The sequence below is a fragment of the Heteronotia binoei genome, chromosome 21 (assembly GCF_032191835.1).
Source record: "Heteronotia binoei isolate CCM8104 ecotype False Entrance Well chromosome 21, APGP_CSIRO_Hbin_v1, whole genome shotgun sequence".
Taxonomy (NCBI): Eukaryota; Metazoa; Chordata; class Lepidosauria; order Squamata; family Gekkonidae; genus Heteronotia; species Heteronotia binoei.
In genome coordinates this window covers 191,737,447-191,761,261 of record NC_083243.1, presented here as the reverse complement: position 1 = coordinate 191,761,261, position 23,815 = coordinate 191,737,447, and the positions used below count along the sequence as shown (strand labels likewise).

At 42.3% G+C, this 23,815-nt stretch overlaps 1 protein-coding gene across 1 annotated transcript in view; it reads right to left on the bottom strand.

The window, feature by feature from the left end:
- LOC132590147 (CD63 antigen-like) overlaps positions 1-9,559 on the bottom strand; it is a 33,626-nt gene extending 24,067 nt beyond the window's left edge. Inside the window, exons 1-3 of the mRNA XM_060263055.1 lie at positions 8,872-9,559; positions 6,083-6,271; positions 3,912-3,986 (exon numbers count right to left, since the gene is read on the bottom strand). Coding sequence (XP_060119038.1) covers positions 3,912-3,986; positions 6,083-6,271; positions 8,872-8,946 — 339 coding nt within the window. The 5' untranslated portion in view covers positions 8,947-9,559. The remainder of the gene's footprint in view (positions 1-3,911; positions 3,987-6,082; positions 6,272-8,871) is intronic.
- Between the last annotated feature and the right edge of the window lie 14,256 nt (positions 9,560-23,815).

Below are 23,815 nucleotides of genomic sequence, written 5' to 3'. Positions count from 1 at the left end.
ACCTGCGTCTGCAGGGTGTAGTGGTCTTCCCTTATATAGACGATTGGTTGGTCATGGCCACTTCCAAGCCTCAGCTTATCATTCACCTCAGACTAACCCTCAGTCTCCTTCAGGACTTAGGCCTCCAGGTGAATTTCGCAAAGTCACATGTGACACCTTCAAGAAAGGTGCAATTCATTGGTGCGATTCTGGACACCACGCGTCACTTAGCCATCCTTCCAGAGGGCAGAGCATCGGATATTATTGCTCTGGTCTCTCATCTGCAATTCCAAAAGAGGGGGACATTGCTGCAGTTCCAGCATCTCCTGGGGTTGATGGCAGCCACCACGAATGTTCTCTGCTTCGCGAAGTTTCGCATGAGGACACTACAGCTGTGGTTCCTAAGGTGCTTCAATCCGTTGCTGTACTCTCGGCAAAGGTCCTTGTCCATTCCCGCTTTGGTTCTCTGCTCTCTGGACTGGTGGAAGGTGAGAGCCAACCTTTCCAAGGAGCTCAATTCCAACTTCCATCCCCATCAGAGACGATATTGACAGATGACTCTCTATGGGCTTGGGGGGCTCATCTGGGCGACCTGAATGTCGGTGGTCCATGGACCTGTTCTTTTGCGCAGCACCACATCAATTATCTGGAGCTGACTGCTATCAGATTAGCCCTCACTTCCTTCAAGCCCCTGTTGGAAAACAAGGCTGTAGCTATTCTGACGGACAATACTACTGCTATGGCCTATGTCAATGGACGGGGGGGCACGGTCTCCAGAAAGCTGTGCGCTTTAGCAATGAGCCTGTGGGAAGATTGCATCCAAGCAAACATCTTTGCATTTGCCGGGAGAGCTCAATGTGAGGGCGGACTCTCTGAGCAGAGGGGCAGAGACCCCTCATGAGTGGGAAATGAACTGACGGGTTCTGACTCCCATATTCAAACTTTGGAGACAGTCAGAGATAGATGCTTTCGCGACAGTGCAGAATCGCAAGTGTCCTTGCTACTGCTCCAGAGGGGGGAAAGGGCCAGGGTCCCTGAGGGACGGCCTTCTGGTTTCGTGGAGGAGCAAGTTCCTCTATCTTTTCCCCCCATTACCTCTCCTCATTACCTCTCCTCACCAGAGTACTCCACAAGCTGATGCGGGAGAGACTGGCGTGCATTCTGATCGCTCCCTGGTGGCCCAGGCAGAACTGGTTTCCGATCCTCCTGGCTTGGGGGGGGGGTGGTATCAGTATCACATGCTTCCTCCAGAACCAGACCTCCTACTAGCTCGGGGGGGGGGGGGTCCCTGTTTCATCACAATGTCCCTCATCTGAAGTTAACTGCTTGGAGGATCAGCTTCCAGCATTCTCTGGCAGGATTAGACATGTCCTGCTGAATAGTATGAAGCTTTCGACTCGCTGCTCTTATAGCAGCAAGTGGGCGAGATTTACTAAATTTGTCCAGGAGCAGGGTGTGCTAGCCCAGCGTGCTGGACTTGAACTGGTTTTTGAGTTTCTTTTATCCCTGGTGGATGCTGGCCTTAACCACTCTTCTCTTAGGGTTTATTTGGCTGCGATTTCAGCTCGCCATGCCTTGGTGGAAGGGAAGTCTGTGTTCACGCACGGGCACACTAAACATTTCCTGCAGGGTTTACTTCGGTTATACTCACCTTCCAGAGTGCCCTCTTCCTGGGACCTTCCTTTGGTGTTGAGTAGGCTTACAGGGAAACAGTTTGAGTCCTTAGCCCCCTGTCCCTTGCATTTGCTATCATGGAAGACTGCTCTTCTGGTTGCTATCACCTCGGCTAGACAAGGTGGTGAACTGGTGGCTTTGCACTCTGACCCTCCTTACATCACCTTCCATGCTGATGGGGTGTCCTTAGCACCGGATGTTGCTTTCCTGCCTAAGGTGGTGTCCAGTTTCCATCTGAACTTGGAGGTCACTCTACCGGTGTTCTATCCTTTGCCCTCCTCGGCCGAGGAGAGGAGGCTGCACTCACTGGATGTTAAGCGAACCTTACTTTTTTTATCTGCATTACACTAAGAGCTTTCGCAGGGACCCTCATTTGTTTGTTTCTTATGCGCCCCCTAATTTGGGCCATAAAATTTCAGCTCAGGGACTGTCTAAATGGATCTCGGAGGCTATTAGACTGTGCTACTTGTTGGCGAAGAGGTCTCTGCCGGGTCCCATCCGTGCCCATTCTACTAGGGCACTGACTACTTCCACTGCATTCCTCAAGGATGCTTTCTTAGCCGACATCTGTAAGGCAGCTACCTGGGCATCTCCTCAGGCTTTCATGAGACACTACGCCCTGGACGTCAGGAGGCATCATAGAGCGCAGCTGGGTAACCTGGTTCTTCAATCTGTTAATTCAAATTGACCACCAGCTCCCTCCTCCAGGTAAGCCTGGCTTGCTAATCTCCCATGGGTGTGAAGCACAGAGACCACGAAGAAGATAAACAGGTTAATTACCTGTAACTTATGATCTTTGAGTGGTCATCTGTGCATTCACACCACCCGCCCTCCTTCCCCTCTGCTGTTAGTCATTCTTGTGACTGACTGAGGTCAGAAGGAACTGGCGGGATATTCGCGCTATCCCGGGAGCATGCGTGGTGGGGGCTTTGCGCATGCTCCCAGGAGGTTGGCGCATTAAAATCACGGTCTTGGGTACTACCGATCGGGGATCGGCGCTGAAGCTTCATCCCATGGGTGTGAATGCACAGATGACCACTCGAAGATCATCACTTACAGGTAAGCAACCTGTTTTTCCCCAAACGTCTACAGAGGCTGTTGAGTGGTACACAGGATAGTGCGATATACGGAGGAATCCAATCACACAACAATCATCTTCTGTGTTAACAGATGCAACTACAAGTTACCATGCTATAATAATTTACAGGAGACTTCTCACCCGCTTGCATTTCCTCAGAATTAATAGTTTTGGTTTTGGGGTGAGTGGGAGGGAAGAATTACCATATTTTTCAGACCATAAGACGCACTTCCCCCCCCCCAAAAAAAGTGGGGGGAAGTGTGTGCGTCTTATGGAGCGAAGGGACGATAGGACGTACCTTCCTCTGGGGGGGGGATCCGCTGCCTCCGCCTCCAATCCCGGCGCTTCCCCCGCGCCTGCCTGCCTGGCTCCAGCTCTGCTTCCAGCAAGCGCTGGGATCGCTCCACGCTGCCCCCACCGCAAACCCAGTGCTTCGCGAGTGCCGGCTGCGGAGGGGACAGCGTGCTTCCTCCATGCCTGTCTGCCTGGCTCCAGCTCTGATGCTTAAAGCAAGCACCAGGATCGCTCCCTCCACCCTCCGATCCCGGCGCTTGCTTTAAGCATCAGAGCTTGAGCCAGACAGACAGGCACGGAGGAAGCACCCGCCCCCTCCACAAACCCAGCGCTTCATGAGCGCCAGCTGTGGAGGGGGCAGCATGCTTCCTCCGTGCCTGTCTGCCTGGCTCCAGCTCTGATGCTTAAAGCAAGCGCCGGGATCGGAGGGCGGAGGAAGCGATCCTGGTGCTTGCTGTAAGCGTCAGAGCTGGAGCCAGGCAGACAGGCACGGAGGAAGCACGCTGTCCCCTCCGCAGCCGGCGCTCGTGAAGCGCTGGGTTTGCGGTGGGGGCAGTGTGGAGCGATCCCAGCGCTTGCTGGAAGCAGAGCTGGAGCCAGGCAGGCAGGCGCGGGGGAAGCGCCGGGATCAGAGGCGGAGGCAGCGTATTGCACCCCCAGGAGGAAGGTGCGTCCTATGGTCCGGAGCGTCTTATGGACCGAAAAATACGGTACTCCTTTCTGGGAAAGCACAATGAGCACTGGACAAGGGTTTAGAAGGAAGACCTCATCCTTCTTACATCAGCTGCTTACACCTCCTGGAAGACATTTGCTTTCAAGATAAGACTGTTTCTGGCAAGACCACAAATCTGGAAAAGCAGAGTAGTGTGCACATGTACACACTTACCTTCTTTCTGTAGGAGTACGCAGAAACTACAACTATGGTTTCAACAAGCAAGACTGCCAGCAGCATACCTATGAACTGATAATGGAAAGTCGGATGTTACTTTAAATAGTCAACCACTACAAATTACTCGACTACATCCTGATAAGTGTTAAGAAGCTCACAGAAAATACTGGCACCCTCACTTTCTGAGACTTCCCTGCCGTCCTTGCCTCCCTTACTCATCTAATTTTAATTAATGTAAAAAGCCAAGCTTACTTTCAAAAGACCCACAAAGCCAAATTCAACATTCATCTATTACCTTTAGCACCCAAATCTTTTTAAGGAATGAGGTAATGATTAGAAATAGTAAAAAAGTCAAGTGGCCTATATATGGTTAAAAAACACTTTTGGCTGGGGAGCGTTTAGATACATTTTTAGAACATCAAGTGCAGGGATACTCTGTATTCCTGGTGCTTGAGGGACAACAGTGGGAGATCTTCTGAGGTTCTAGCCCCACTGGTGGACCTCCTGATAGCACCTGGGGTTTGACCACCGTGTGACACAGAGTGTTGGACTGGATGGGCCATAGAACTGATCCAACATGGCTTCTCTTATGTTCTTAACATCTTATTTATTGGGAAGTTCTTAGAGATTTGTGGGAGGAGGGAGTTCAGCAAGGATATGATGTAATGGAGTCTACTCTCCAAAGCTGCCATGTTCTCCAGCGGAATTTATCGCTGTAGTATGGAGATTAGCTGGAATTTTAAGATATATTTGTGTCCCACCTATTGGCTGGCAACCCTACGCAGGAGACTGGTATTTATGGTAGAAAGCAGATCTTTACACAACACTAGCTGTGGATGAGTAGTACTGGCTATGGGCATGTAGTACTGCAGCCCATTGCCAGCCGGATAAGAGTATAGAATCTATTGGTCCCATTCCCACAAGCATGTGCAGAATTCCCCTGTCAGTTCAGACAGACATTTAGACCTACAGTGTGAGGAGGTGGTTGACAGCACTCTTCCTACCTCATGGCTCAGGAGTTCCCCCTTGCTATTCTGTCTGCCATCCCTCCCAGTAAATCTCTCTCCACCTTAACACTGGCTTGGCTGACCTCCTTCCCCACCTATTCCCAGCTGCTGCTAATAGCTGTCCGCTCTGCTGTCTCTGAGGATTGTTAGCCCTCACCGTTTCCAGCTGGGGTTTGTCTTACTTTTTCTGAGCAAACTTCTCAGAATTGCTGTTTTGCTTCCAGCCATGCCTCAGGGAATTTCTCATGAGCAGCACCTCCTGGTTTCCGATGAGTTCCCTCTCTAGCTTTTCCCTGTCACAGCTAGTCATCCAGCTTTTCATTGCCACTATGAGAAGTTAATGTGATGCCCTTGGAAGATATTTCTTCTTTTCTTGAGACCAGATACTTGAGCAGGTTTCAGATTGATGAAGACTATTTCCATAGTTGCTCGGTAATGGGAGCCGCAAGAAGGTAGCTGTTCAAGATAAATTGCTCTCATATGATACAGACTGATGTGTTGCTTAATTAAATAAAAATAAATATATAATTCTTTATACTGAGTTATTGCATTCTTACAACTGTCCTCTCTAAGCACCTCATTACAAACAACTGGAGGAAGAGGGTGACCAAATAGTCCTGGAAGACTAGCTCTCCCAGCACAAGCACATCATTTCTTGATATCCCAGTTCACACAACTTCTTGATGTAAGAGGCAGCTAGTCCTTCGCTTGAATTTCTGGCAGATTCAGTAGCAAGTGCTGGAATAGCCTCCATCTGCCTGAGAGTTTGAAGAGCCATTGCCAGCCCAAGTAGACTACATGGCCTTGTGGTCTGGCTCAGCGCAAAGCAATTTCATATATTTCATAGACTAACCTAGTTTCAACCTGCAGTTTTAAGGCTAAACTCATGTGCTGCTCAAAGCATTTTTCAGCCTTTTAAGAAAAGTTTTAAGTGACCTTGGTACGTTTCTGAGTCAGCTGAGGACTGCGTAGGTAGATTGACTTAACCCCTCCTGTATATATGCAGTTTTGCTTTAAGAAGACTCTGCTGCACCTTCTCCCAAATTAATTCTCTTGCATCCATGCATAAAGAAAAATCCAGCCAGAACCAAGAGCTGTTCCTGGATACATTTGAAGGTTGTTGTTTTTTAAATAGATGTTTATAAAGGCATATTCACTCACCAGCTTGATCATCTTTGAGTTGTGCTTTTGCAGGGCAACTGCCCCAAAAGTAGATACAAGGATTATCATTGTGCCGACAGTCATGATGATCACAGGAACTCCTGAAGCGCTTGCATTTACCACCACAAAAGTGTCGTGGATTTTCACTTGAACAGATACACCTATGCACATTAGCACAACTCCAGAAATCTGGAATAGTTAAGAGCGGACAGTCACTAACAGAAGCTGTGAAATACTGCTCTTGGTAACAGCAGAGACACACCAAGTCAAACATTTTCAATAAAAAAAAAAATCTTCGGAAAGAAAACCAAGTACACCATATTGGGACGCCTCCTCCTAAAGGCCCTTGATCCTCCAGGTTCAGCGCTAGGTTACCAACAGGCCTGAAGACAAGCGTCTTGTTCCAAAAAGTACATCAAATCAGATGAAGTGTCCCTCTCCACTAATACTTAACATTTTGAAAGAAAGGAACATTGTACGCAACTACCAAATCTACCAAGAGTAAAGATCAAGTCTGGAAGACAGACCAAAAAAATACAGCAAGAAGAGAATCTTGATTTCCAAGTGTTAAAAGTTAGTCTAGAGTTCATTTAGGTCATTATGTTTTAACACAGATACAGAGAGAAAGTGCTAAGTTCTAGCACACACATACTGAACCTAAAAACGTGTGTACTGCCCCTTTCAGCTAAAAAGGTGACAGCATGTATTGGGAGGATGTGTTCTCTTCATGTGCATGGTAAAATATAATGACTGGAAAGGGTTTAGGATAAGACATAATGGATTAAGAACCACCTACCCTCTACAGGGGTAGAAGAGATCTCTTGTTGGGGATTTTCAACCTCCCCTGTGCCCCCCCCCCCCAGGTTCTTCTATTTTAACACCTTCATTACAGGCATTTACTAGCTTAAACTTTCCTCAGTTTGGAAATACAGTGAAAGAGCTTCAACTCACATATGTAACTAATCATAGTAGAATTAAAGTACAGAAAAATGTCATATATGATTCTCTCTCATCAATTTGGCTTCATGAGGTAGAGTATTTGACAGAGATTGAAATTGGATTTATACCCTGCCATTTACTACCTGAAGGAGTCTCAGAGCGGCTTGCAATCTCCTTTCCCTTCTCCTCTCCACAACAGACACCCTGTGAGGTAGATGGGGCTGAGAGAGCTCTCCCATAATTGCTCTTGAGCAGAACAGCTCTGAGAGAATTTGTGACTGACTCAAGGTCACATCAGCAGGTGCATGTGGAGGAATGTGGAATCAAACCTGGTTCTCCCAGATAAGATTCTGTGTGCTTAATCACATTTGGTGGCACCTTCAAGACCAATGAAGTTCAATTTGCTCTAGTGGAAGACTAGTTTCCCCCTCCAGGTATGCTATCAAAGAGTAGGGTGGGGTGGAGGGGAGGTCATCCTAAATTCCAATACTCTTGGTGGAACCTGGAGATTTCCCACCGTTACAACTGATCTCCAGAGGACCAAGTTAAATTCCTCTGGAGAAAATGGCTGTGTTTGGAGGGTGGCCCTATAGCAGGGGTGGCCAAAGGTAGCTCTCCAGATGTTTTTTGCCTACAACTCCCATCAGCCCCAGCCATTAGCCATGCTGGCTGGGGCTGATGGGAGTTGTAGGCAAAAAAAAAAATCTGGAGAGCTACCATTGGTCACCCCTGCCCATAGCATTCTACCTTGCTGAGGTCCTTCCTCAAACTCCACCCACCGCATGCTCCACCCCAAAATCTTCAGGTATTTCTCAACTCAGAGCTGGCAACCCTACATACAAAACGTTTTTTTGCATAACATTTTAAAGGAGAGTCACCTTCCCTTTGAGTAGATGAGGTAAATCAGACTGAGCAATCCAAGCTCAAGTCTCCCTGGTTCTACACTACCTTTTCTAAAAAGGCATTATATTTAAGAGGCATAATGGTCTTCTCCTGTAAGCAGGGGTCATTTTGTAAAAAAAGAGGTGCCAGAGCTCATTAACACAACACATTTGCATAACTCATTTGCATATACCACACACCCCTGACATCACCGGAAGGTGTACTAAATTTATATCAGCTCACCATCTACCTTAAAATGCTTCTTGAATTCTAACTGTCATAATAAAACCTTATTCCCATAATACTTCTAAAATTATTTTCTCCAATGTGGCCACAATGGCATGGTGAAGATTTCCATCTGTCTGCTTGATATGTTTTGGTTAGTTTCCCATTTTTTTGTGGGGGAAAATATTAGAAAGTTTGTCAAATCTTAAAATTCAGCAAAATTCTCACAATGGAGCCCAGAAGCAAGAATGTGTGTGTTTGGTTGGGGGGGGGGGTTAAGAAAGAAAGAGCACAATAGCTTCTGAGACCAACAAAGTTTAATTCAAGGTGTAAGCTTTTGTGTTGCAGAAGCTTACACTTCTTCAGATGCAGTGAAACAGAAATTCCTCAACCATTACATATAGGAAGAGAAAAGGGGAGGTGGGGTTAGTTGCCTGGAAGGGCTAGTCAGAATCAATATGCATAAGCAACTGGGTGATTATAGCTGAGATCAGATCAAGGTGGTTGGTAAGATCTGTAAATGTGAGTAAATTATCATACAAATATGAAAATGAAGTTTGAGTCCAGTGGTTACTTCAAGACCAGCAAAGTTCATTTCTGGGTATAAATGGGAACTAAGAGACTTAGCATATGGAGATGCACATTCCTTCCGATACACTGAAACAGATGTCCTCAACTATTACAGCTCTATTTTGTTAAACTGAAAGCAAACTTTAAGACCATTTGAATTTAAAAAAACTTACCCAGTAAAGTAATATAATCAGCCATAAACCAAGTTTAATTAACCACTCTTTATTACTACTCTCTGTTTTCTTCATCTTGTCCTGTGCTTCCTGCAGCCACCAATGAGACCAAATATAGCTAGTTACCACTTCTAATAGTCACTCTAATTACCACTTCTAATTATCATACTCGTTACCAGTTTTAAGCAAATAATCCTTTTTATAGCAAAGGAATACATTTGAGTTCAAAACTTATTCTGTTGTAGTTTTTCTGCAATAGGAAATTACTCCAGATTAAACTAATGCTTTGTTCTCCCAAGAACTCATTTTTAAGTAGGTCCTATTGAACCACTAGTGACCAGCTCCACTTCCCTGGTAAATGCTGAGATTCGTATAGGGATACCATTCTTTGGGGGACTGTAACTTGGACCCCATGAATCCAATCCTCACCAGACTTGTAGGACAGGCAGAGGAGCGTCAGCTGGGGATTCCTGGCAAGGGCCTGCTCTATCACGTCACAAACTGAACCAGTTCATCTCACGCAAAAAAGTTTGTGATGGTCCATGATTCTGAAACTGCACTGCATTTTCCTGGTCCATGTCCATCCCTATAAATAAATGAGGGCGGGATCAAGAAGACAGACACACACTCACTACTGTGAAGCACTTTGGCATTCAGGTTATCTGATATGAGATGATGGACCTGAGGCCTCTTCGACTACCTGTGCTTAGCTTGCATATTTATGAGGTGAAAATTACCCCAAACATCCATAAGTCACCTGTGCACTCTTCTCCAAAGGACAGCAGCTCAGGTAAGCACTCCACCTGGAACGTCTTGCCACTCAAAGAAGTGGGGAGTAAGTAATAATATTTTAGTGACAGGTAAACTTGGACTGCTTTCTGGAACAGGAACAGCAGCCATATTTTGAATAATTATTCTTAAACCCAGGTAAGACCTAAGATTGACCAGTGTGGGTTTTTTTGCTTCATGTACTACTTTAAAAGAGGTGCAATATATATAAATTTAGCTGTTCTCTTTCCCCACTCAACAGGTGATGTTGGAGCTGCTTCAAAGCTGATTATAACAGGATCATAAGCACCTGAAGGGAAGAATAAGATTGTTTTTCCAGTGTGAATTAACATCAACGGCCTCTGTGCCCCACCCCCAAGAATGGATTAACTCCCAGTATTTTACCAATACAAGGCTTTGCCTTTACATAGATGAACAAAACAAGAATAGCCATCAGACCCTGGCAGGTCTGTTTGTCAGGAAGGAAGATGTCGAGATTTTTAAAATACACATATTGAAGCTTTGAGCATTCCAGCCAGTGCAAATTCAGAGCTTTGTGACTGGCAAGCGCCAGAAAGCTGGACAATCCTTGTTGCAATAACTTGTGGCCCTCTCCCAGGTGTAGGGCTCAACAGAAGACTCAGTTGCCAGCTGCCTGGAGAAAAGATGTCCTGCCCCTTTAATGGAGACTTAATGGGATGTTATTTAATAATGCCATGACAAGTTTCAGCTGCCCATTCCTACACATTAAACCTTTATTAAGGGGACACGGAAATTTTCTTCAGACCTGTTGATAGGGTTGCCAACTCAACCTTGAGTTGGAAAGTTTCTGGAGGTTGGGGGGGTATAGCTTGGGAAGGGCAAGGAATGGGGGGAAGAGCACCATGGCAGTATATAATGTCATAGCATTCACCCTTTAAAATAGCCATTTTCAACAAGGGAACTGGCTCACTGTAGTCTGGAGACCAGTTATAATTCTGAGATCTCCAGTCCCCACAGAAAATATCTGGGAGATTCCATGGGAAGATATCTCAAACTGCCTATCTGTAAGCAATGTGTGACTTAGGGAGCGCATCTAAGCAGGTCTACATGGAAGTAAGTCCTTTTTAGTCAGTGGGCCTTACTCTGGGAAAAGTTATTATAAGATTGCAGCTTTAGTTCTCAGTGTTTCTATGAACACCAGCGTTGTTGGTCTGATTTTTACTGTATTAATTGAAGAAAGACTTTTGTGAAGCTTTGAGCATTCCAGCAACTTGAGCACTCAAGTTCTTGGAACGTGACCATTGATGCTGTCTATTTCCAGTTAAGCATATTACATGCAAATCCAGGAATGTCACCGTTCCATTATTCATATTTCCAACTCCAGCTGCTTAGATAATTGGGTTTATTTAAGATTAAAGTGTTTCCACAATAAATAAAAGATTGTGCATGTGGTGCCATTGCAAAGTTTTTCTTTTGCCAGTTAAGTGAGAGAAAAAGGCACTCTGGATTTCCAGACTATCTTAATATATTTTTGAATTTGTGGTGCAAAAATTGCTAGGTGCATTAATTCCAGTGTCTATTCCAGTAAACTGTACAACAAGGAGCCAACGTGGGTCTAAAAATATAGATCAGATTTGTACATTTATGTCACGAACCAGTGAAATTTAAGTACACTGCAATCACATTTATTAAACTGGGAGTAAGCATGAAAAGGATAATATATATAATACATACAAAATGCAATACAACACGGGGCAACATAGATGTATTTCACAGAGTTGTTTGTGTCCTGCATTGCGACTTCATGGTGTCATACAATGTACTGTTTTATCTGGGCTTCACTTATGAACATAAAGAATTCCTTTAAGAAATGGCTAGTTTCTATGAACCATCAATGCTAAAGTAGATCGTTCACAACAGCCCCTTGTGACCTCCAAAAAGGCATTAGTGGTGTCATGGGGCCTCCATAGGCAAAAGGCACCAGGCAGAGAAGGCTGCAGTGACAAGGGGGAACTGGGCAAAAATGCCATTCCTGTCTCTTCTGCCAGGTGCGATCTGGTAGCGAGAAGCTCCACTAATGGAAAAGGGTCAGTGATTTCAAAGCTCTTTTAGCCCCTCCAACAGCCAGCACACTGTCATGGCTGGATTACTGAACTAGGATTGAGAAGACAAAGGTTCCGTTGCAGCTCTGCCGCAGAAGCTTGCTGAGTGACCTTAGACCAGAGAGCCAGTTTGGTGTAGTGGTTAAGTGTGCGGACTCTTATCTGGGAGAACCGGGTTTGATTCCCCACTCCTCCACTTGCACCTGCTGGAATGGCCTTGGGTCAGCCATAGCTCTGGCAGAGGTTGTCCTTGAAAGGGCAGCTGCTGTGAGAGCCCTCTCCAGCCCCACCCACCTCACAGGGTGTTTGTTGTGGGGGAGGAAGGGAAAGGAGATTGTGAGCCGCTCTGAGACTCTTCGGAGTGGAGGGCGGGATATAAATCCAATATCTTCATCTACCTCACAGGGTGTCTGTTGTAGGGGAGGAAGATAAAGGCGATTGTGAGCCGCTCTGAGACTCTTCAGAGTGGAGGGTGGGATATAAATCCAATATCTTCTTCTACCTCACAGGGTGTCTGTTGTGGGGGAGGAAGGGAAAGGAGATTGTGAGCCACTCTGAGACTCTTCGGAGTGGAGGGCGGGATATAAATCCAATATCTTCATCTACCTCGCAGGGTGTCTGTTGTGGGGGAGGAAGGGAAAAGAGATTGTGAGCCGCTCTGAGACTCTTCGGAGTGGAGGGCGGGATATAAATCCAATATCTTCTTCTACCTCACAGGGGGTCTGTTGTGGGGGAGGAAGGTAAAGAAGATTGTGAGCCGCTCTGAGACTCTTCGGAGTGGAGGGCGGGATATAAATCCAATATCTTCTTCTTCTTCTACCAGTCATTCTCTGTCAGCCTAACCTACTCAGAGAGTGATTGTTAGGATAAAATGGAGGAAGGGGACAACAATGTTTTAAGTCACTTTAGGTCCCCGTTTGGGGGGGGAAACCACATATTATCTAATTCTTATCATCTGTGAATACTTAAATATATGGACTGGGGCAATAAAGAGATAAACAAAATTTTCCTACAAACTGGGGGAGGGGGAATTGGCTTAGGTTTGCAGAAAAATCCTTTAAAAGGTCAAAAGCAAACAGAACAATAATTTGGGCAAGCACATACAACTCTTCTTTAGAGGCAGGAGGCATGTGAAGAAAGGCAGGGTGGGGGAGAAAGAGAGAGGCAGAAGATGAGGCACGCAACCCGGCAGCCCTTTCCTCTCAGCAGTGCCAAAACTGGAGGCAGACAGAGAAGGAAGTGGAACGCCCACTGGCTCTTCCTCCCATGCCAAAGCAGGGACACTTGAGATGAGTGGGAGAGTATTTGTGGGACTCCCCAGCCATCTCTGCCTCTAAGGTAATCTCCCTTTTAAATGTGGATTATAAAATCTTGGTTGCAATATTGGCTCCACGTCTGAAGAAAGTCTTACAGTCTATAATACACCAAGATCAAGCTGGGTTCCTCCCAAAAAGATATTTGAAAGACAAGGTTAGAGCAGTTTGTAATATTTTGGAATATTATGAACCTCATCCAGAGAAACAATTGGCTTTAATCTGTTGGGATGCAGAGAAGGCCTTCGAAAATGTTCGTTGGCAATTTATATTACAGCAAGTTGCTGGAATGCTCAAAGCTTCACAAAAGTCTTTCTTCAATTAATACAGTAAAAATCTGACCAACAACGCTGGTGTTCATAGAAACACTGAGAACTAAAGCTGCAATCTTATAATAACTTTTCCCAGAGTAAAGCCCACTGACTAAAAAGGACTTACTTCCATGTAGACCTGCTTAGATGCGCTCCCTAAGTCACACATTGCTTACAGATAGGCAGTTTGAGATATCTTCCCATGGAAACTCCCAGATATTTTCTGTGGGGATTGGAGATCTCAGAATTATAACTGGTCTCCAGACTACAGTACGGAGTGTGGTGAAAACTTCCTGAGAGCAGTAGAAGCAATACGCTCACCTCAAAGAGCAAGGGTGACAGTGAACGGTGAATTAACAGAAGCAATTAATATTCAAAAAGGTACAAGACAAGGCTGTCCGCTGTCGCCACTACTTTTCATTCTATCCCTAGAGATATGAAATAATCAGATAAGAGAAGATACAAGTATCAAGGGAGCAGTGATAAAAGGCGAACAATACAAATTGAGAGCTTTCGCAGACGACTTGGTTTTTATATTAGAGCAACCAACAGACTCAATAGACTGTCTTATAAACAAGATCACACAGCTTGGGCACTGGGCAGGACTGAAGATTAGTTATCATAAAACTAAGTTATTGACAAAGAATATGACGTTGGATCAAATGCAAATTCTTCAGCAAAAATCAGGGTTTTTGTATGAGAAAAGAATTAAATATTTAGGTGTACTATCTCAAATAAGTGTAGCAACCTAAAGATAGACAATTATGACAAACTACTTAAAGAAATTAAAAAAAGATTTGGAAAAATGGCATGATTTGAGCTTATCCCTAATGGGAAGAATAGCCTCAATAAAAATGAATATCCTTCCAAGGTTATTGTTTTTATACCAAACTATTCCAGTATTCTTAAATAGTGGGTTTTTTTCAAGAATTGAATAAGATGATTTCCAAATATGTTTGGCAAGGCAAGAAACCAAGAATTAAACTAGACAATGCAAGATTCCAAATCAAGAGCCAGCAAGGGCCTACTGTCACGGGCTGGGGCCGGGTCAGGCAAAGTTCAGGGGCAGTCTAAGGTCTGTAGCTGGTGAGCAAAGAGGATCCAAGGCGCCAAAACCAAATCACAGTCCAGGTATCGCAGGTCAGAGGTTCAGAAGCCGAAGCCAGGGGGTCCAGAAGTCAATGCCAGAGTCAGGGGGTCCAGAAGCCGAAGTGGATGCTAGAACGTCAGGTAAGTGACTAGTTGCTTCCACAAAGCCTCCTCCCAAAGCCCACAGCTATATAGCCCTCTGCTGTCTGTTGCCCATTTGGGCTAATTGTTGGCTCAGAGAGGCAGCCAGGATCCTGCTGAGACTCAAGCAGCCTCACTCCTAGAAGGGCCAGAATCCTTTCAAAACTCAGGGCTCAGGGAGCGACTTGCTCGTGAGCGTACCGCCCTCCTCCGATCCCTGAGGTCCTGACAAAGGCAGTCACGCACATGAGCCACCCGAGAGGGCGAGGCAGGGGGGCTTGGATCTTCTCCAGCAGGAGGCAGGGGCACTGGTGCAGGTGGCAGGGGCACAGTTTCTTCTGCAGGCTCAGCTTCTTCAGCAGGGTCCCCAGTACCCATGACACCTACCTGATTGGCAATTGTACTATAAGGCTTCTGTGCTCCTGTGGGTAAGAGACTGGATATTATTGAGCAATAAGAGACAACTGTTGTTAGAGGGACATGACCTTACTATGGGGTGGCATACATACCTATGGTATCAAAGACTTGAGGGACATTCTTACTTTAAAAAACATTGGTTTCGAAAATCTTTGTATTGTACATGTTCATGGTTAAAAACAAGAATTTACCAAAAAATTCCAAGATGGGTCTCCCCAGTGGAAGCATTTACTCATCCAAATCTATTAAAATCTAATCAGAGTTATAGATATGATGATCTGTTAGGAAAAGACAATCAATTGAAAACTAAAGAAGATTTGAAAAGTATGGACATTAAAATGAACTGGTGGTTGAGAATGCAAGTTGAATCTAGATATACTAAAGACAAAATGACAGGTTTTAATGCTGAGCAGTATCCATTCGATATTTTTTTTGAGTCCTCAAGAAAAATTAATCTCTAAACTATATGCATATCTATTGCAGATGAAGACACAAGATGAAGTTGTAAAAGACTGCATGGTTCAATGGGCGAAGGATTTGGGTCATAGCATTACACTAGAAGAATGGGAAAGATTGTGGAAGTTTAATGTTAAATTAATTAGGTCAGTAACTTTCAAAGAAAATTTGTATAAGATGTTTTACAGGTGGTACCTGACCCCACAGAGACTGTCTAAGATTTATGCTAATATGTCTAACAAATGTTGGAAATGTACTAAACAAGTTGGTTCTTTTTACCATATGTGGTGGACATGTGAGATGGTGAAGAACTATTGGATAATGGTTCACAAACTACTTCAGAAAATTATGCAGATGCAGATTCAATTCAAACCAGAATTGTTTTTATTGAATATTTTTCCTGGGGATTATTAATCCAAAGAAATGAGACATTTGTTGGCACATTTCAACACAGCAGACAGGAGGCTCGTGGTGCAGAGATGGAAATCTCAGGAAACGCCCACGAGAAAGGACTTGATGGGGGAAATTCTGGAAACAGCTGAGCTGGATTTTTTGTCCCAGCTGATGACTGGGAAATCTAAGGAAGAAGCAAGAAAACATTGGATTAAATTTTATGCCTGGCTAGATACTCAAGACTCTTAAGATTCTTTGGTGTGAACTTAGATCTCCCTTTTTTCTATACGTTGTATTACAAGATTGCCTTTATTGGATTTGTTAAAATTTAATAGATATTTTAACTAAAGGATTTATAATATAAAATACTATAATATTGATGACATATATTATAGAGACTTATAACATAAAATATTATAATGTTGATGATATATAGTCTAGAGATAATAAGAATTGATAATGTATGTATTCTAAGAAAACATTGCAGACGCAGACTTGTATTTTTTGAAAGTATTTTTTATATACTTTATTTATATATATATGTATATTCGGCTGGCCTACAACAACTAACTGACACTGAGAATTTCTGGATGGAGCTAGAATGCATTTGACAGACCGCTGGTTTTTACGTTCTATGTTTTATTAATTTATTGTTTTAACTGTTACTATGTAATTGTTTTTAAGCTAAACTTATGTAAGTTTATATGCTGTGAGCCGCCCTGAGCCACTTCGGTGGGAAGGGCGGGATATAAGTCGAAATATAAATAAATAAATAAATAAAATATATAGAAAAAGAATAATATGTACTTTCATTTTCTATCCCCCTTTATTCCCCTATTCCCTATTTCCAATTCTCTGAAACCAATGCAACTTTTTGAAACATAATCATTGCTAGATTTTACTGTAGTTCATTTTTAGGCAGTTCTGTTTCCAATCTCCTGATAATCATCTCTGAACAGCACTATTTACAGTTCTGTTTCAATCTCCTGTTTCCCTAAACACACCCACTTGGTAACTTTATCTTGTTTTTTTGTTTCTTACAGAAGCTGTTTCAAAAACTCTCCAAAGGGTTTGTAATCTTTAAGCTTTGAAAGCTGTAAGTATAAATGCTAGGCCAAGAATGTGTCCTAACAAGGCTTAAGCCCATCCAGATCCTGCTTTTTTAACATGAGCCTGTAGTAGCTGCCTGAAATATGTTTACCATTTGAAAAACATTGAGTGAACAGTTAAGAGTAACATCATATCTTATTATCCATAGCTGATCCTCCTTCCACATCCTGTGGTTTCCACATTTCTGTAACAAAATACAATAATATGCCTCTCATCCATACACAAATGTACCCCAAACTACAATTCAGCCTAGATTGCCATAGTCCTCAACTATGTTACTGTGTTGTGTGAACAGTCCAACAAAAATTATATGCTGAACAAGGTATTATTTACTAAACTATCTGAAAACAAAATACTGTATCAACCCGATGGCAAAGCATTCTTTATTACGAGTGTCTATTTTCAAGCCTAGCTCCTCCAGTGTTTCCAAGATAAAATAGCACCTGGCTACATACTAAAATCAGTCCAAATGAGAAAGGCAGACTATAAATGACATATTTTTTTTAAAAAAAGAAATAACTATATCTCCTTGAATGCATTACAGTGCTGTAAAACTGTAATAAAATATACTGCTGGAAATTGCAGTAAGGCACAACATACCCCATTTTCACATTGTATTTTTGGGTTCGGAATAGTGACAGGCATGAACCAAACCACAAATCATGATTCATGCTAAAAATGGCTAATTTGTGCTTTGTTCTGAACTGGTACATCTGATCCCACTGCATTCAAAAACAAAACAAACCAGCCTTTTTTCATGGCATGTAATTTGATTTGTGTTTGCTTCAGTTTTCCAGACAGCCTGGTGCTGGCATGATTCCCCAGCCCCTGAGCTTCTGGTCAGGTTCCAGTGAAACTGTCGAGAAACAGCAGCTCCACTCTCCCCAGCGGCCTGGAGCTTCTAGTCAGTTTCACTGGAAACTGAACAGAAGCATAGGTGCTGGAAGAGCAGAGTTGCAGCATCTAGTCAGTTTCCAAGCTTCTTGGTGGTGAAACTGACTGTAAGCTACAGAGAAGTTTCTCTTTCTTTTCTCAGTATGACATACTCACTGAGAGCAGTTTACTTGTGGTACCTGCTTTGGGAGACTGTAACTTGGCCCCTTATAATCCAATTTGGCAACATACTTGGAGAGCTGGTAGAGGAGAGTCCGCTGAAAAGTTTGCCACAAGTTTGGCATCTTTAGCCCATTTGGAGGCCGTTCTACACCTTCTTGAACTGAACAAACCACAAATTGTTCAGGAAATTGGAAAAAACACACAACGAACTGAACTACCGATTCAGGCTTCCCAATGAACTATGAACCAAAGTGAACCACCATTTTCACATTCCCTGCCCATTCTTAGTTCAGAGTTATTCTTCCACAGCCATGGCTATAACGTGACTACAGTGCATGGCGCAATAATGTTCTTTATCTAGAAATGGATGTATATCTTGTATTTTGATAACCTATATTCAGGGCTCTTTTTCTAGCAGGAGCGTCTCTGCATATCAGGCTATGCCTCCCCGATGTAGCCAATCCTCCAAGAGCTTAGAGGGCTCTTAGTACAAGGGCTACTGTAAGCTCCAGGAGGATTGGCTACATCAGGGACATGGCCTAATATGCAGAGGCGTTCCTGCTAGAAAAAGAGCCCTGCGCTATATTCAAGTGGATTTAAAGTACAAATTATATCCATAAAACACTAAATTAGAATCGGCATAATAAGAATTGTTTTTACAACGAGAGGAGCAGTTCTAAAACATAGAGATGCCAGCAGAATTAAGAATGAACCGCCTGACAACGAAAACATCTTGCTGACTAAAAACAATGTGCTTATTCTGAAACTTCTGACTGAGTTACTTACATGTAAGAACTCACAAATAAATGTGCATAGACTGCAGCCGTGACGTCAGTCTTGAATTGTGGGACAAATATGCTGGTAAGAATGGGCTTTTACCTAAAGCGTCTCCAAATACTAGCACTTTCAGCAGAAACTTCTGTCCATAGTGTGGTGGGTGCAACACATTGGATGGGTACCAGAGAGGGTTGCCAACCGCCTGGAGAGAGAAAAAAATGTCCATTTGAGAAAGGTTTAATGGATGTTATCTACCAGGTGATGTCATTACCTTAATTCACTGAAAAATTTTGCAGCCTGCTCATTTGCAGATGTTAAACCTCTATGAAAGGGACAGGGCATTTTTCTGCAGGCTTTTGACAAACCTAGTGCCACGTCAGCAGAAGAGAACAGACAGATTCAGCGGTGATGGAAGTGGAGGAACAAGGGCAGCTATTGAGCACAGTGGTAGCAGAAGGTGACCCTGGTGGAGGATCTTTCATGGACAATGGCAGTGCCACATCAGCTAACCTGGTTAGTACTGTGCAGAAGAAGGCAATGGGGACTTCCGGTTTTGGTGACCTGGCATTAGGAGTGGTTCGTATTGGCGCGTCCAGAGCCGCTCCTAAATCAGGCAGTGGAGGGGTCTCCCTGGCTTGGGAGACTCGATTCTGGGACCCAGGAGGGGTCCTGAAAAGCAGATGGCTTGAGCTGTGGGACGGGGGTGACAGCGGCAGCTGCTTCCCATCCTGGCTTGCCATAAGGCTCACTGTCCCGATCGCCGTTTTTAAATGGCACAGGGGTTGACTGACGGACTTCTACTTTCCTTCCTTTCAAGTAGCGATTCTGCATGAATTGGACAAGCTGCATCATTCTTATGAAGATTGTAAGTGCTTTTTCTTTCTAATATCGAATCCTGCCTAATCTGGTGATGTTTATAACCGTTGCATGAGAAGTATGAAGCACACCAGTTTCTAATATAGAAAAGACTTGATGGCTGAATTGAACTGACTTGTTTTAAACCTCTTTCTGGAGAAAGACTTGGCTTTGGGGAAATTGTTTGCAAAGATATATGGATAAGAAGGACAGCTGGCATAAGAAGCAATCTGAAGGTTATGCTGAAGTGCTCTGAACTAAATTGTGTAAGCTTCAAACAGACATCTAAACCTTTGTGGGCTGTGTATATTGGACTATAAAATATAATTAGATTGTTGGCTGAAGGAAGAATACCTGTGCAAAACTTTAAAGTGGATTATAAACCTCTGATGGTAGATGTTATGGATATAACCTTTTAAGTCTGGTCCTATATTCCATATGGTTTGAACATTTTTGGCTTTTTCATTTTTATACTCATTTTTCCTATTTTTTCCTTGTTTTCATATCATATTTGGAGTTTTTTCTTTTTGCTTTTTTTTTGTTCTGGAAATATCTGGATTATTTTGCTCTGGTTTATTCTATTTTTTTTCCTTTTTCCTTTTTTCTCTTGGACTGTTTGTTTAATTTTTGATTTCACCTGTGGATTACAAATGGGGCATCCAGCCTTGGATTACAATTTATGACCTGGAGCAGTTGGATGAGTTTGATAAGACTTGGATTTTATTGAACTACCATTGTTAGAAGAGACGTCATAGTGAACTGTTATTGTTTCAGTGAGTTGAACTGTTTTGGCTAGGTGGCATTAAGGATGTTGTGCTAAAAAGGTCTTGTTTATTATAAGTTTTATCATTGTTTTGGATCTGGTGAATTGTTGATAGTAGCTAGAAGGCTGTTTTCCTAAAGTCATTGTATAATACTGCTATTGTTTGGCAAATACTAGCTTATCTAATATACACAAGAATATTGAGTTCCAAAATAAATCTTCAAGAGGCAGTATAAGGACCTTGTGGTTGTGAGTGCAAATATATTAATAAGGATGGAAAATAAAGCTGCGATTGGCTTTAAAGAAACAATTTTTTAAAAAGACAATTGAGAAGGTAAACCACCAATCCCGTCACCCAGCTCTGTATCTGGTCCAGGGAAATTTACGACCATGCAGGGAGATATGAAAGAGATGCAAATGCTCTACTAACTGCCATAGCACAGCTGACTGGTAAAGTAGATAATATAGGGGAGCAGATGGCAGAGATCAGACAAGAGCTTCTAGAGAACAGAAAACGGACAGCAGAGACCAACAAAGCCTTAAAGGTACTAGATGCCCAGGTGACAGACAATACACAAAAAGTGGAACAACTGGGAAAAGAACAGAATATACATGATACCAGACTCTTACAACTGGAAATAGATAAGAGCTGCCTATGTGCTGAGGTTTCAAAATGTACCAAAAGAGAAAAATGATTTACAGAAAATACTAAGTGAGGCCTTGGCTGAAATTCTACAGGTGACTCCCCAAAGAAGAGTTTGATCAAGTCAAGAGAGTACTATCAATCTTTATAAGAGGGAATAAATTGCCTAGCGAAATTCATTTGAAACTTACAAGAAAGAGGACCAGATATGATATTTTGAAGCAAGCAAGAGACAAACCAATGATGATAGCAGGAAATACGGTGAAAATCTTGTGAGAAGTACCATGGCTAGTGAGACAAAAGAGGAGAGAATACCAAACTTTGACAAGCTTCCTGAAGGACAGAGAAATACTCTATACATGGCTAATGCCGGAAGGCCTCCTTTTTACTTATGAAGAGAACAGATATAAGATAAATTCTATTTTCAAAGCTCAGAGTTTTCTGGAGAGAGTGAAGGAAAAAGAGGAGAAGGAAAAGAAGGATGATGAAGAGGAAGAAGAAAGCTCTGGTGAAGAGGACCCAAATGAACCACGGAAATATCCGACAAGATTACAGACCAAAAAAGATAAAAAAGATAGTAATAAGAAAAATTCATAATGGCATCAATAATTTCTATTAACGTGAATGAACTCAATTCTCCTGATAAAAGGAGGAAGACTTTTAGATAACTGACAAAATTGGAAATTGACATAATTTGCTTACAAGAAACCCATATTTTAGCTAAAGATCAACAGCTTTTGAAAAATAAGAAACTTGGCAGTTTGTTTATAGCAACAGACATGAATAAAAAGAAAAGGGGAGTTTATGTTAAGGATACATTTAACCCACAACTACTTATGCTTTGGAAGATGGAAAAATTCTTTTAGTGGAAGTCACGGTGGACAACAAAAAAATTCTACTGGCAAATATTTATGTTCCAAATGATCACCAAGACAAATTTTTTCAAGATTTACATTTTAAGTTATCAAATCTAGAATATATAGAACATTGTATAGTAAGAGACTTTAATGCAGTTTCTGACAGACAATTGGATGAAAAAATACATAAACATACTAAAAGCAAAAGTCCTCAACTACCAATAAGCTTTCGGAAGGTAGTGGAAGATCTGGATCTGGTTGATGTATGGAAAACAAGATATCCAAATTTGAAAGACTTTACCTACTACTCTGCCAGTCATCAAATGTGGTCAAGAATAGATATGTGCTGGCTCTCTGCAAATTTGGTTAAAGATTTAGTTGAGACAGAAATTCAAATAAGAGTTATATCAGACCATAGTCCTGTAATGGTGAAACTCAAAGGTACATGAATGAGAAGATCGTGGAGGTTAAATATTTCTGTCTTGAAAGAGAAAGATTTTTTTAAAGAATCTAAGGTTGAAATGGAATCTTTTTTTTAAACAGAAAATAACTCAAGATGTAAAGATGCAACTAGTTTGGGATACCGCTAAAGCATATTACAGGGGCTTTGTAATCAGATATAGTGCAAAGAAGAAGAAAGAAAGAACTTAAAATTTTCAAAAATTAATGTTGCAAGCGGGAGAAGCTGAAAAGAATTTAAAAGTGCAAAGGACGAGACATGAGTTTCAAAATAAGGTCAAAGAAACACATCAACTCAACTTATTACATAGAGGAAATGCAGATAAAACTGAGACTTGCAAGACAAAATTCTTGTATGAGAAAAGAATCAAATATTTAGGTGTACTCATCTCAAATAAATGCGGTAGTTTAAAAATGGACAATTATGATAAACTACTCAAAGAGATTAAAAAAGATTTGGAAAAATTGCATGATTTGAATTTATCTTTGATGGGAAGAATAGCTTCAATAAAGATGAATATTATACCAAGACTGTTATTTCTATTCCAAACTATCCCAGTATTTTTAAATAGTGGGTTTTTTCAAGAATTGAATAAGATGGTCTCTAAATATATTTGGCAAGGCAAAAAACCAAGAATCAAACTAAAGATACTGCAAGACTCTAAATTGAGAGCAGGTATGGGCCTCCCAGACTGGCGACTGTATTATAAAGCTTCTGTGCTCCAGTGGGTAAGAGATTGAATACTATTGAATGACAAGAGACAACTGTTGTTAGAGGGACACGATCGTAATTTGGGCTGGCATGCGTATGTATGGTATCAAAGACTTGAAGGACATTCTTATTTTAAGAATTATTGGTTCCGGAAATCTTTGTACCACACATGGTCATGGTTAAAAACGAGAATTTATCAGAAAATTCCAAGATGGGTATCCCCAGTGGAAGCATTTACTGCTCCAAATCTTCTAAAACCTAATCAGAGTTACAGATATGATGACCTGTTGGAAAAAGACAATCAACTGAAAACCAGAGAAGAGCTAGAAAACATGGACATTAAAATGAATTGGTGGTAGAGAGTGCAAGTTGAATCTAGGTATGCCAAAGACAAGATGGTAGGCTTTGACACAGAGCAATATCCATTTGACAAAATCTTCCTAGGTCCTCAAGAAAAGCTAATCTCTAAACTATATGCATACCTGTTACAGATGAAGATGCAAGATGAGGTAGTAAAAGATTGTATGATCCAATGGGTGAAAAATTTGGGTCATAATATCACGTTAGAAGAATGGGAGAGGTTGTGGAAATTCAACATTAAATTAAGTCAGTAGCCTTTAAAGAAAATCTGTATAAGATGTTTTATAGATGGTACATGACTCCTCAGAAATTGTGTAAGATGTATACTAATATGTCTAACAAATGTTGGAAATATGCTAAACAGGTGGGTTCTTTTTATC